General features: G+C 39.8%; 1 protein-coding gene across 16 annotated transcripts in view; it reads left to right on the top strand.

Annotated features, from left to right (window-relative positions):
- MAGI1 (membrane associated guanylate kinase, WW and PDZ domain containing 1) overlaps window positions 1-14,722 on the top strand; it is a 643,929-nt gene that overhangs the window by 502,862 nt on the left and 126,345 nt on the right. For all 16 annotated transcript variants that reach the window (XM_040246600.1, XM_040246596.1, XM_040246595.1 and 13 more), the window contains exon 3: window positions 9,318-9,437. In XM_040246600.1, coding sequence (XP_040102534.1) covers window positions 9,318-9,437 — 120 coding nt within the window. The remainder of the gene's footprint in view (window positions 1-9,317; window positions 9,438-14,722) is intronic.

Below are 14,722 nucleotides of genomic sequence, written 5' to 3'. Positions count from 1 at the left end.
TGAGGTATAGTTGATTTACAGTGTTTAGGCATACAGCAAAGTGATTTCGTTATACATATATATATCTGTGAGTATGTATATGTATGTATGTATTCTTTCTCAGATTTTTCTCTGTTATAGGTTATTGTAAGATGTTGAATATAGTTATAGTTCCCTGTGCTATCCAGTAGGTCCTTGTTGTTTATCTGCTTTATGTATAGTAATATGTAAATGTTAATCTCAGATTCCTAATTTATCTCCCCCCCACCCCAATTCCCCTTTGGTAACCGTAAGTTTGTTTTCTATGTCTCTGAATTAATTCACAAATAAATTTATTTGTATAATGTTTTTAGATCCCACATGTGAGACAGATCCTGTGATATTTGCCTTTCTCTGTCTGATTTCCTCCACTGGAGACTATCTAGGTCCATCCTTGTTCCTGCAAATGGCTTTACTTCACTCCTTTTTATGGCTGAGTAGTATTCCATTTTATGTGTAGATACCACATTTTCTTTAGCCGTTCATCTGTTGATGGCCTGACTTTAAACATAAACATGTTCTCTTAGGAGAAAAGGTCTGTTGGTCTTCTGTTCTCCATTCTCTGTTCCTGCCTCCTGTTCACTTACAGCCCTGGTAACACAAAAGCTTCAGTAAAAGCAAGTGCTTTTTATCCAGGAAGAAACACACACTAGCTATTCAAGGGGCCCTACCTTTGGGTGCCTAAAGCCATGATTAAGGCGCCATAGAAAAGTCCCTAGTGTTTTGAGTCTATTAGACATGCAAGGCTTTGCGGTCAGTATTAGTAGATACATTGTTTCTAAATCTCTGTTTGGGGAGGGAGGGGATTTATCCCCTTGTGGCTGGTCAGGCTCCCTAGAAAAGGGCATGTACTCACAGAAAAATGTTTGTTATGGCACATGCTACAAGATTTGAATTTCTGGGTTGGTGACAAGAGGACATGAGCATTCATGAATTGGAGTCAGAGAGTTAGGACTTACCCCTACAGGGTAAAAACATAAAGGTCGCTTAGTTGCAGGACATACCTTCCTTCCATTTTTTAAAAACATAAAGATCACTTAATTGTAGGACATACCTTCCTTCCATTTTTTAAAAACATAAAGGTCGCTTAGTTGTAGGACATACCTTCCTTCCATTTTTATGTTGAAATGAAATAGATGGGGTTGACGTGGTAAATAGGCAGATGATCTCGTAGCCGGGGTGACGAAGGTTACATTAACGGAGGGCCAGAAATGACGCAGGTTTGACTGTGAGAATATCTAGCAGGAAAACAAAATAATATGCTATGTATTTAAATGATATGCAGAGAGGTTTTTCTCCTTGAACATATCTCCAAGAGTGTTGATGAAACTCACCTCTGAGTTTCCAAGCTAGCCAAATCCGAGTCAGCTGCTCATCACCTGCTTGTTTGTTTCGGATACTCTGTCCCCGCTGGGCACTGTGATGGGAGCGGCACATACCTGTTTCCCTTTGAACTTGCACAAAGCCCAGAGGTGGAGGTGTTTTGAGTACTTAAAAATTGTTATTTTAAATGTTGATGGTTTTATTTTTTCCACCCTCAATGTAGGTGAGAAAACTGAGACTTAGATGGAGCAACCTAAATTCTTTAGAGAGTAAGGTGATGGCGTAGGACTCTGAAACTACCGTTTTCCGCCTTAAAGATGAGGCTCTAACGTCTGTCCTGGGTTTTCCTGGTTGGTAGAGAACTAGTCCTAGTGGTCCCCAACATGACTTTAGTGATGAAGTGAGGTGATTTTAAGCAGTGTTCTTGATGCTACTTAAAGATCTAATCTAATACTGAGCATATGACTCTGTAATTAAAAATAAAATGCTTGTAATTGTGTTGAGAAAGTCTTAGTTTGGTGCTAATAAGTCTCTAATGTGGTTAATCTCCGTTTGTAATGAGAGAATGTGGACTTCAGGCTCAGAGCCTTAGATTCTAGGTAAAATGAACCAATTTTATTTTTGTTGTATTTATTTTTAGTTGTTGTTTATGACAGGCTGGAACTGATTGTTCATTGTAGGTAATGCTAAGTGTTTCCTTTTTGAAGTTTTATAACAGTAAAATCTGCTCTTTGTTGTGTACAGTTCTGTAGGCTTCGAGAAGTACATTGTCCTTCACCTTCCACCGCAGTCAGGTTACAGAACTGTTCTGCCTCCTCAAACCCCCTCCAATCCTCCCATTCCCTGGTGCTGCCCCCTTGCAGTCAACGTCAACCATACACCTGGCAACAGCTGGTTTATTCTCCATCTCTATTGTAGTTTTGCTTTTTATAGACTATCACTGAAATGGAATATGCAGTATCTAGCCTTTTGAGTCTGGCTTTTTTTTCTTACACTTATTGAAATGTATTTGGGATTAATCCATGTTGTTGTGTACATTTAAACTGTTGTTGAGTTCATTGTAAGGACTTAACACTGTGTATCCAATTGTCAGTTGAAGCACATTCAGGTTGTTTATCTGTTTGGGGCTGATTATATGTAGAGCTGCTATAAACATTTTTATATAGGTTTTGTATAAATGTGAGTTTTCATTTATTGAGGATAAATATTTAGGAGTGTGATTTGGGGGTCCTATATACATTTGTGTTTATCTTTTTAACAAGCTGCCAAACTCTTTTTCAAGTGGCTGTACCATTTTGCATCCTTACCAACAATGTATGAAAAAGTTCCAGTTGCTCCATGTTTTCACTAGCATCTGGTACTGTAAGATTTTTTTTTTAAGCCCATTCTAATAGGTATATAAAGCATTTCTTTTGATCTCAAGATATGGCAAAAACCGTGTGCATGCATGCCAAGTCACTTCAGTTGTTTTCAACTCTTAGTGACCCCAGGGACTGTAGCCTGCAAGGTTCCCCTGTCCATGGGATTCTCCAGGCAAGAATACTGGAGTGGGTAGCCATGCCCTCCCTGAGGGGATCTTTCCGACCTAGGGATCGAGCCTCTGGCTCGTGCATTGCAGGCAGATTTTTTCCACTGAGCCACAGGGGAAAAATTGTGTGAGTGGTAGGTAGGTAACTGAGTGAATTTTGGGAAAAAACGTTCTACTCTGCTTTATCTCTGGCAACTAAAGAATAAAGACTATGAGGCTATCTTGGATATCTAATGAATCTCAAGCAACATAAGCACTTGTTTCCTTAACCTGTAAGCAGATGGAGTGACTATGATTTTTGAAAGTCTCATTACATTTGGATAAGCAAAACCTAGATGAAGTTAACATCAGATGATCCCATTGAGTATTAACAATTTATTCTTAGTAATGATCCCTATACTAGCAGTCTGGCCTTGAGGCCAATTGGAGTGATGACTTGCCTTGAAACTTAATGGTATTGGAAACACTTAGCAGTAGGAAATAGCATAGTAGTGTTTCATTTCTAAAATTTTTTTCCTGCTTGAACTGGATGTTTCAAGAGGAATTCTAGAAATAAGGAGAGAATGCAGATGAGCTCCAAACCTGGTTTTGTTTCTGTAGCCATTTGTTGTTCTTCAGTCACTCAGTCGTGTGAGATTCTGTGACCCCATGGACTGCAGCACACCAGACTTCCCTGTCCTTCACTGTCTCTCAGTTTGCTTAAACTCGTATCCATTGATTCGGTGATGCTATCCAACCATCTCATTCTCTGTAGCCGTAGTTTGTGGAGTTTGATGATAAGGAAGGTAGTTTTTTGATTTCCTCGTCAAGATTCCCTCATGCCAAGTACCCTGAAAGTTTATGAACCATACAATGTGCCCAAGAAGCAAGCAGCCACTCAAGCTTTGGAGGCAAACTTTTGTGGGTATTGCTAATTCATACTGAGACAGTCAGCAGGGCATAGCTCATATTCATTTATCTAGTGCATAAAAGGCTGATAGTATTCACTTCTCTGGTGCAAATCTTGTTAAATTTTTAACACTTAAAAAAAACTCTGTGTAAGTGATGAATGGTTTGAGATTTAAAAACCAAAATCGGGCAGAAAAATATTGCCACCTTCTCCTAACTTTAGGTCACAAGTGTCAGATACGACTGAGCGACTGAACATCCAAGTAATTGAGGACCTTGATGCTAGCTTTCCATGAAGTGGGGAATCTTGGGACGTATTGGGTGTTGATTCAGTTGGAGCCTCTGTTCTTTGGCATGTTCTTGCAAGGATTAAGCTAATATTGAAGTTGTTTGAGTAGGATGCCTAAGAATCAGGACTTTCAGGATTATTTTATTATTTTAATTACTTTATTTGATTTATAAAATACCAAAACAACTAACTACAAGCACAGTGGTACAATTCAGAGGGATGTAAAGAAACAATTTTTTTTTTCTCCTCCCATTTCTGTACCCACCCTCTTCTGGTTACCACTGTTAAGGATTTATTCCATCCATTTAACTATTTATTAACTCAGAAAACTTGTAGCACTCATAGGGCTTTCTTTTCTCTTTTTCAGTAAAATGCAGTGGTTATTTTTGTACTTTATGTTACTTAACTGTATATTATAGATATTCTTTCTCATAACTGCTTGGGCATCTAACTAGTATTTCTTTACAGAGCAAAAAAAAAAAAAAATCCTAAGGGCAAATCTACCATATTTCATTTACTCATTCCTATATTCACAGGAACTCACTTTTTGTGTGTGTGTATTTTGGAGGATTGCTTTTGTTTTGATCTTGTTGCTTTTGGTTTTTGTTTTGGCTGCCACAAGTGATGGCACGAATATCTAAGAAGACTTTTTTCCCAAGATACCATATCCAAAAGAAACCAAACAGAATTTTTAGTACAAGACATAAAGCTTGACTGTCATTTTTCAAAGCAGATAAGAGGTTTTTAAAGGATGCGTTTCCTGTTGGAGTACAAGATTCTGCAGTTTGATTGTTGTTGTTAAGTCAGTAACAACTTACTTAACAACAGCAATCAAACTGACTCTTTGTGACCCTGTGGACTGTTGTTTACCAGGCTCCTGTGTCCATGGTATTTCTCAGACAAGAATACTGGAGTGGGTTGCCATTTCCTTCTCAAGCAATTTGATATGTTTCTTATTTTTATTTCAGAAGCTGAAAGTGCTTTGGGGGCATGGTAGTGAACATAATACTGGAAATGACCTCCTGGTTTAGAAATGCACTGGCCAATCCAGTCGCTGCTAGCCACGTGTGCCTCTTTAAATCTAAAGTAATTAACATTAGAGAAAATTGCAGTTCAGTTCCTCTGTCACGTTAGCCACATATCAATAGCTACGTGTGTAGACATGTTGAACTTCAGTGCTGTGCACCTGAAATGTATTTAATAAAAATAATAATAACCAGATGTGGCTCGTGGCTACCATCTTAGACTCACATCTACATCTATGAAACATTTCCCATAAGGCAGAAAGTTCTTTTGGACAACAATGATTTCAAATGACTAAAGTCAGATTGCCTACTTTCAAATCATAGCTCTGCCCAACTGAGTTGTATGTGACCTTGGGAAGGTTACTTTGCCTCTCTGGGTATCAGCTTCCTCATCAATAAAGTGAGCATAATAGCAATCCTTCTGTGTTTCTGAGAAAGATTAGCTATAGCACTATTGATTAACTGTTGAACACTTTACCTAAGATATAGGTAAGCATCAAATAAGTGGAAGCTGTTCTTTTTTTCCTAGTGTTTGATTATCTCTTTTTTCTTTTGGAAGGCCAGGAGGTGAGCTTTGTGTTTGTTTGTTCAAACATAGTAGCTGCAAGATATTGTTGCCCTGATTTCTAGCTGGACCAACAAAAGATGGTATAGTAAGCTGTAAGCAACCTCCATTTGTCAGCCTGGGGATTTTTTTTTTTTTTTTTTTAATACGTTGTCCCTGAGAAACACGGTAGAATTTGTTTTACTTCTCTTCTGCCAGGAAGTAACCCTTCTGGCTTTGTTAGAAGTGTGGTTTGTAATAATTGTACCCACCCCAGATGGCTCCTGAAAAACCTTTGAAATGCCATCTGCCAGGCGTGTGTCCAGCAGGCAGCCTGTCATTCTGCTGAAAGAAAAGAGAGGGCGGGGTCCCCTCCCTGGCCCTTTCTCCCTAGCATCTCTGAATGGGAGCCTGGTCATGTGGACCAGGCCCAGGGCCGGTTACTCAGAGGATAACTCCAGTAAGCTCCTGCTGGCCTGCAGAAAGGAAAGGTTTTGTCTGGGTAGTAAACCCTGAAGGTTTTCTGAGTGGAGATGAATCCTTCCCTACCCGCTTCCCCCGCTTCTTAAAGACCATTCTAAGCGTATTTATTTCCAAGGGAAAATGGTGTCTGCATGTTTTCATTTTTCCTCTGAAATGTACCATTTTCCCCCAAGTTCTTGATTATTTTCAATCCTTTCAGGAAATTAAGTCCCAGAGGTTAGTGTTGTCTCAACAGTTACTCTGACAAATTGGTTCAGAAAACATGACTGGAAGAAATGTCAACGATAAGATGATTATAAGAAGGGGAGCAAAACCAAAATATTGTCTGGTGTGGAAGACTTTAAAAAAGCAAACAAACAAATCTTCTGTTTGGTCTTACTTATTTATCTGCATTTGAGGGCGCTGGGACGGGAGGGATGGATTTAGTTAATAGAATTTTGGTATGGAGACTTGAGTGTGAGAGTTGCCATATAAAACACATTTAGGACAGATTCTTTCACAGCAAGTTTCAAAGAGATTCTGTTCTTGCCCTGCACTGGAATTTCCCAGTATGATGCAGACTGTTCGTGTTTTCCAAATAGCCGGCTGAACAGCTTTTGCACTTGGCTCTGAGACATCACACACTCCTCCTCTGCTCCTGCTTTGTTGACAGCTGCCTCTTCATCTCCTCTGCGGATCTCTTCCTCTGCTCAGTTTCCAAAAATTGCTAAGTTTTTGTGTTTAAGTCAGACTTCTTGACTGCTTTTGCTACACTGTCTCTCCCCCTAGATTCTTTCTCTTGCCTTCAAATGCCAGTGGTTTAGTGGTAACTCTCAAATTTAGGGCCCAACCACCCATCTTATTTTTAGATTTCTATATTCAGCTGTCCAGAGCTCTCTACCCGCAAGGTGTCTGATAAGCATCTCAAGCTTTCACATATTCAGAAGTGAACTCTTAGTTTTTTTCCCCTTATACGCCATTCCCCCATCTTCTTGATATCTAAGTAGCACATCCCGTTTGCCCAGGCCATATTCTTCTGTTTTTCTTACACACTCCATCAGAGGTTTCTGTCTTTAAAATCTAAACCTAGCATCGCCTGATGAGTTGATGTACTTTGAACACATCTATCCTATGTACTCTCTTACAGCAGTTTAAAGTGTTCACAATTCATAATAGAAAGCTCATTGCTTCTTATCACCTCCGTCCTATTGTTCTTGTCTATGCCTTGACTTTTTTCTCAACTGGACCCTGAAAAGAGTGAACGTGTTAGTCTCTCAGTCATGTCTGACTCTTTGCAACCCCATGGACTATAGCTCACCAAGCTTCTCGTTCATGGCAAGTTTTGTAGGCAAGAATACTGGAGTGTGTTGCCATTCCCTTCTTCAGGGATGACAGCAGGGTCTTCTGCATTGCGTGCAGATGCTTTACCATCTGAGCCACCAGGGAAGGTGGATTCTGTATATAATTCGAACTATAATACCAACTCATTTCATTCTTTAATAACATAAACTGTGTATTTGGTAGCAGGTACTGAGCTAGGCCTTTTAAAAGCCTTGTCTTACTCAATACACACCACAAACGTATAGGTAGTAGTTTATTGTCCTTATTTCACAGATTAGGAAACTGAGAAACAGCAGAAGCTCCAGGAACCAGACAGACCACGAATCCATCATTCCGTTTCTATGTGTACCTCCTCAGCAGCAGTATGTAATACTCTTTATGCTTCTGGAGTACCCACTGTATGCCTGACACCCGAGATGTAAATTTAAACATTGTAAAGTACCTCAAGGGTGTCACAGTCTGCCAAGGAAGCAAGAAATGGAAACAACTTAGGAAACAGTTTAAGAATAGACTTTTGGACACTACACAAGCAGGCTTTTATACCAGAAAGTCCTGGTGTGCTGAGCATGACAAGCAAACATTTGTAACATAATTGGTACTATGGATAATGTGCAGCTCTTGGTAACACTCAGATTTCATATATTAGAAAAATTGGACTTGTTTCAGAATGTTTTGTTTGAGTAAAATATGTACGAAGTGTTGAGTTTTTGATGTAAGAGAGTTCTGGATATCCATTGTAGATGCATGGAAATTCACATGGGCAGGCAGTCAGAGACTGTGTCCTGCCATGAACACTGGAGACAACATACAGTTGGTTATTTAATTGCTTTTTAGGGAGAATTAGAATTAGGACTAGGGGGAAAAGTCTTGCTTATTATATTTTTAAAAAATGACTTACAAGCACTGTGGGCAATTGTGCCGTTGGTTGTATGCCCTACCTAACTTGAATGTTGGAGCAGAAATCATGAATTTTGCTCTTTTAATTTTTTTTTAATCTCCCCTACCATTTAATATAGATTCCTAGTATGTACTGCAAAATTGCTTATGGTTTCTTTTCTTTTTTTTAGTTTGAGTGTAAACCACACTCCTTCCACACTTTTGATTGAGGTTGATTGGGCTAAAATGATAGGTCTTTCACCCAGCACCTCAGATGGGTGACTTAAATATTCTAGAGGGTCTGTGTTATTTCATAAGAAGAATTGTTATATTTATGAGTCTTTGATTGCATGATGAGATTAATTCAGGGGGAGAATTTTCTACCAAATGCAGTGTCCTTTTTCTCCTGTCAGAACTTATGGGTGGCCTCTTTTTGCCAAACATTAATTACATGGAGACACAGCAACATTTTGATCCCTGGGAGGTATCCAGCCACAGATCTTGGGCAATTGAATTTCTCTAGTGATGTGTTTATGCAGCGGGTGTCATTTTCTTCAAAGGGCTTATTACATTGGAAGTTGCTGGATATATTGAGGAACACAAGAATTTCGAGGCCTGTGATAAAAATATAAACCCCTTAGGCTCTGAGCTTAAGGTGGATAATGTTTTTAGAATTTACTGGAGCCCTAAAAGCTGCTGATTGTGAATGTTGTCTGTGTAAAATACAGTTCACCCTTTTCATTCAGTGCATTCATCATTTTTTTCAGTGATAAAAATCTCCCTGGGCTGCCTTGCTGTGATTGGTTTTGTCTTTCTGGTATTTGAGGGGCCCAGGCACGAGAGGATGGAAGTCAGGATGCTTTTCTGCTAGAAAGACATTACCTTTGCCAGCTCCCTGTCTCAGTAGGTGGGTCCGTCAGCTTAGGTACTTACTGAACTGGTTATTTTAATTACACCTGGATGGGACGCTTCCTCTTTCAGTGGACTGATGTTTTCTTGTGCCTCTTGTCTTGTCTGCCACAGGCACAACCCGGTCTCCCAGAGAAGGAGAGGTGCCTGGCGTGGACTATAACTTTCTGACTGTGAAGGAGTTCTTGGACCTTGAGCAGAGCGGGACTCTTCTAGAAGTCGGCACCTATGAAGGTGAGCTGGTCTGTATGGCAGCAGTGAGCATGCCTCTCTGCTGGGCACCACAGAGGATCCTAGGCCATTGAGGCAGAGATGTTCTGTGGACTAGTGAAGTCTAAACATCTGTAGGAGATGGCAGTTCACCTTAATGGGATTAATAATAATAAAATATACAGAATAAGGCTTTGTGGAGCTCTTTAAAAATAATTTGGATTTTTTTTTTTTCCTCCAGGATTTTTCTCCTTTAATTTGTTGATTTAAATCCAGGCACGTGTGAGTGTGGGCATGTGTGTGTGAGTGTGGGCGTGTGTGTGTGAGTGTGGGCGTGTGTGTGTGTATTTAATATGGGTATGTACGGTATTAGAAAGAAGAGGCAAAAGACTCATAGCATAAAATGTGACCTTATAGGTGGTGGTATTTTAGTCTCAAAAGGACTGGAATGTCATTTGTACCACCAATTGATGTTTAATATATTTTTGAGTAGGTGATACATTTTCATGGAATATTTCAAAGCAGAATATTTCAGAAGTATTCAGTAAGTAAGCTCTTTCCTAGATCTATCTTCCACCTGCCTAATTTCCATTTCTTTTTTCCCCAGGTATTAAAACTGGTGTTACTCATTTCTGATTACTCTTCTGAAGTTTTTTTTAAATGTAAATACAAACACATATATGCAAGTGTACACATACATGTATTCGTTTCATACATGTGTTCTCATATCTTCTCTTATAGAAGGTATATATGCTATTTGGCATCTTACTCTTTTATATCATGAAACTATGTCTTCTGAGTCTTTGAGGTTCAGTACTAGAGTGCTTTTTGTTTTCTTTCTTAAGTGACTGAATACGTGGACCATAATTTATTTAACTAGGTCTTTTTGAATAAACATTTTTTAAATATTTCAAAACATGACTGTGTTGAATAACATGAGTATAAATCACTTCACATAGGTGAAAGTAAATCTGTAGGATGAGATCAAAGCCTAATGTGGGGAGAAAATTACACTTACATCAATTCTGAAGACAGTATTATAACTTGATTGCTTTGTTGAGTGTCATTATTTGAGACAGAAGGACATACTACGATACTGTTAATAACTGGATCAAGTTATTAAGTTTTGTGTACTTTTCAGAAACTCTCAAAATCTGGATTTATGGGACAAACACAGTGGCATTTTCCAGATGAGACTTAAAAACAAAGGATGAATACAAAATCGACTTATTTTATTAGGGGCGTTGTAACTTTGACGTGATAATTGCCCGTTTCGGGGGCATTTTTTGCAGTGGGTACAGGGAAGAATGCTAACTTTGTGCCTACTGTTCGTGTCCAAATTTTGAATATACATTTAACATTAGGTAGATATTAATAAGATTCCTGATTGTGAATACAAGAAGACTTGCTTTGAGTATTGCTGGTTATCCACTGCTGTGAAAGTCGCTCAGTCGTGTCCAACTCTTTGCAACTCCATGGACTGTAACCTGCCAGGCTCCTCTGTCCATGGAATTTTCCAGGTCAGAATACTGGAGTTGGTAGCCATTCCCTTCTCCAGGGGGTCTTCCCACCTCATGGATCGAACTCAGTTCTCCTGCATTGCAGGCAGATTCTTTGTTGTCTGAGCCAGTATTGCCAGTTATCCATTGTTGTAGTTTCCTTGAAGTATTGGGATTTGACTTGGGGTTGGTGGGCTGGGAGATCTGAGAGTGCCCCAAGGAAGAATGATTTAAGACTGGTACATATATACAATGGAATATTCCTCAGCAATAAGAAGAAATGCATTTGAGTCAGTTCTAATGAAATGGATAAAGAGTGAAGTAATGAGATGGATGAAGAGTAAAGTAAGAGTGAAGTAAGTCAGAAAGAGTGAGACAAATATCGTATGTTAATACATATATATGGGATCTAGACAGATGATACCTCTGATCCTATTTGCAGGGTAGCAAAGGAGACGCAGACATAAAGGACAGACTTTTGGACAAAGTGAGGGAAGGAGAGGGTGGAATGATTTGAGAAAGTAGCATTGAAACATATACATTATCATATGGAAAACAGATAGCCAGTGGTTTGACACAGGGAACCCAAAGCTGGTGCTCTGTGACAACCTAGAGGGGTGGGATGGGAAGGGAGATGGGAAGGAGGTTTAAGAGTGAGGGGACCTACGTATACCTGTGGCTGATTCATGTTGATCTATGGCAGAAGCCATCACAATATTGCAAAGTATTTATCCTCCAATAAAAAAGAATTGACCTAGTTGTGAGGTTAGAAAAGGGATGGGGGCTCAGTGGATATACCAAGAGCTTCTTCAGTGTGCTGTTTTGTAAATGTGAATATGGTTATAAATTCACGTGGCTAAGACGAGAGCAAGTGTGGATCCTCTTTGCTGTAAGAAAGTGAGTTGTCCTGTCTGAAATCACTTATTATGACCATCAGAGGAGCTTTAATCCGGAATATAAAAAATATTCATTTGCATGTTTGGAGAGGTTAAGGGTGGGAGTGGCTGTGCAAAGCCAAAGAGTGCTTTGTTGAAAAAGAAAAGCATGTGGTTAGGCAACAGCATATCTGGGACAAAAAAGAAAATCAGCTTATTTTATTGAGGTGTTTATGTTACAAGTGGAATATAGGTGGAGTCACTTTTTTCCCTATTAATTTTATCGCTTTGACAGAGGTAGCTATTATCCCCAGCTTTTTAGATGAGGATGCTTAGACCAGGTAGCACTTTGGGACTTTCTTAAGGTTGTGCAGCTGGTTCCAGAAGGCGAGAGCCAGGAAACAGACCCACCTGTTGGATTTTTAGATCCCATGCTCTTTCCTGGAAATGCCAAGATGATACTGATGTAACTAAAAAGTTGTGATAATAGACCATTAGGACTTTCACCCCACTTCTTGCAGGGTAGTAACAGGAAAAAGTTTTTCAGAAAATGTCTAGTCATCCGTCTTTCTGTGAATGTCATTCAGGTTTTTAGAGTTGAAATTCTCATGCTGCATATGGGCCCAGTGTCTTTTAGCCATTTACCTGTGTTCTTCAGCCTTTTGACCTTTTGGCTGTATGATTTCCCTGCTGTACGAGATGGCTCCTAATTTTTTGGTAGCAATTAGAATGTATTGTATTGACTTTCCTAAGGTGAACACAGCAAAATGGAATTTTTATGATATGCCAGATAGTGTTACAGGAATAGGGCTGGAGAGATCTTTGTGAGCCCCTCTGGGCCCCCTTAATGGTGAGTCTGTCAGTTGGACACTAACAAGCCTGCAGGCTGAGCTGTGGCCCTGCCAGAGTTTAAGTCTCAGCCCCTTTGCTGCTGAGCTGTGTGCCCTCCGGCAAGTTACTTAATGCTCCAAGTCTCCATTTTCCCTTCGGTAAAATGAGGATAATAATAGTGCTTTCTCATAGGTAGGATTAAATGAGACAATAATTGGAAAGGGCTGAGGACAGCGTCTGACACCCGTAAGCTCTCTTGTCTGCGTTAGCTCTTATGTTTATACACACGACTGGCCCCAAATTGCCACCCTGTTGGATGGATTCTCTTCTCCTTCCTCTAGTCAGTAAACTAGTGGATTCACCAGTAAAATATCTTTATTTACTTCCCTAGGTACTCACTGTCTATTTCCCTTGCTCACATTTGTTTCCTCTTGTCCTGACCTGGCTCCAAAGAGTTTGCTCAACACCGCCAACGCAAATCACTCTTCAAATCAAGACTTTTAAACAGCTTGAAGTAAAAGTGATGAATATATGCGATGGAATTCTTTCTAGAGTAAAGAACTTAAACATCTTTTAAGTCTAACTTGATTCTCCTCCTCCTCACAGGTAACCTCTGTTGAAGGGTCTAGTGCAAAGATTCAGAAAATGTAGACCTAAATGGCATAAACCTAAGTATTGTTGTCCGTCGACTTAACACATCCTGGAGATCTTTCCAGTCACCCCGCACAGATCCACCTCATTCTTTATAAATGCTGCAAAATATCCCATTGTATGAATTTATATAGTTTATTTAACTAACCCCCCGCAGGCGGACGTCTAAGATGCCTCCTCCCCACCACTTTTTTAATGTTTTGTAAACAATACTGCTGTGAACACCTCTGTACAAATGTCTCACTGTACTGTTTTGAGTGGATGTATAGAGGAAATTCCTGGCAGTGCAGTTTTAATGGCAGCCCTTCCGTGCCTACATGGTTCGTTTCAACATTTTCCATGGCATAGGGTGTGATGTATGGGGCAGAAGATCAAAGTGGCTCTGCCTTTGAAGGTGCTTATGCTTCATAGTGATTTATTTCTGACAGTGTTTGTCTAGTATATACGTGATGAGTGCTTTTCAAAGTGCCTTATGTGTAACAACTCACTTAATTATCCAGTAATCCTATGAGCTGAGTACAGTTTGTCACCATTTTACAGAAGAAGAGTATGAGGCCCAGAGATGCCCATTGTCTTTTTTTTAACTCCACATGGTGAGCCCAAGATAAAGCTGGCATTCAAACCCAGGCTTATCTGGCTCTAGGGTCTCCACTCTACGGCTCCTCAGTCTTGGGAGGCAAAATAATTTAAACAGCTTCTAGAGCAGTGATGAGTGCTCAGAGAAGAGAACTACAAGAGTGCTCCATTGACTCTAATATTTGGGTCAGTCCCCTTGAAGAAATGGACTTTGATCTGCAGCTTGTCAGAGGATCTCATGAGTTCAGGTATGCCAGCACCGACCCTAAAGCCTGAATCCCGAGAAAGCAAATGCAGTGTGAACCAAGAAAAGGTCGGAACGTTGGTGCTAGAAGTGGAGGAGCAGGGAATCATTTCTTGCTTCCTGTACAACCAATGCCATCCAACAGGACTTTCTTCAGTGATGAAAATGTTCAATATTCTGAGCTGTCCAACACAACAGTCACGGACCATATGTGATTTTTGTGACTGAGAAGCTCCATTTTAAAATTAATTTAGTTTAAACTAATTTAGCCTTAAAGAGTCCCATGTGTCTGATGACTGCCATATTTTCTAGGGCAGTTCTAGAATGAAAGCTTCTGCAAGGATGGTTGAGGACCCACTCAAGAAGATCTTTTCTCCTCTCAGTCATCTGACTTCAGAGAGCTAAGCTCATCTTTAAGAGCTAATCTCCTTTTGGAAAACATAGTTTTGAATCCTCCCAAAGAGGATGTCACTACAGAGGAGAGGTGATCTTCTTTATGTACATTCTGTGACATATATAGGGCAGACAAGTAGAGTGAACCAATAAGACCTCAAGGCCTGATAACCTTCTGAATATTCTTTCAGGTCCAGTATTTGTTTGGGGTTTAAAATTTCAGGGTTGTAAAAGTTTAAA

This window comes from Oryx dammah, unplaced genomic scaffold (genome assembly GCF_014754425.2).
Source record: "Oryx dammah isolate SB20612 unplaced genomic scaffold, SCBI_Odam_1.1 HiC_scaffold_9, whole genome shotgun sequence".
NCBI classification, from domain to species: domain Eukaryota; kingdom Metazoa; phylum Chordata; class Mammalia; order Artiodactyla; family Bovidae; genus Oryx; species Oryx dammah.
This window is presented reverse-complemented; position numbering and strand designations above follow the sequence as displayed.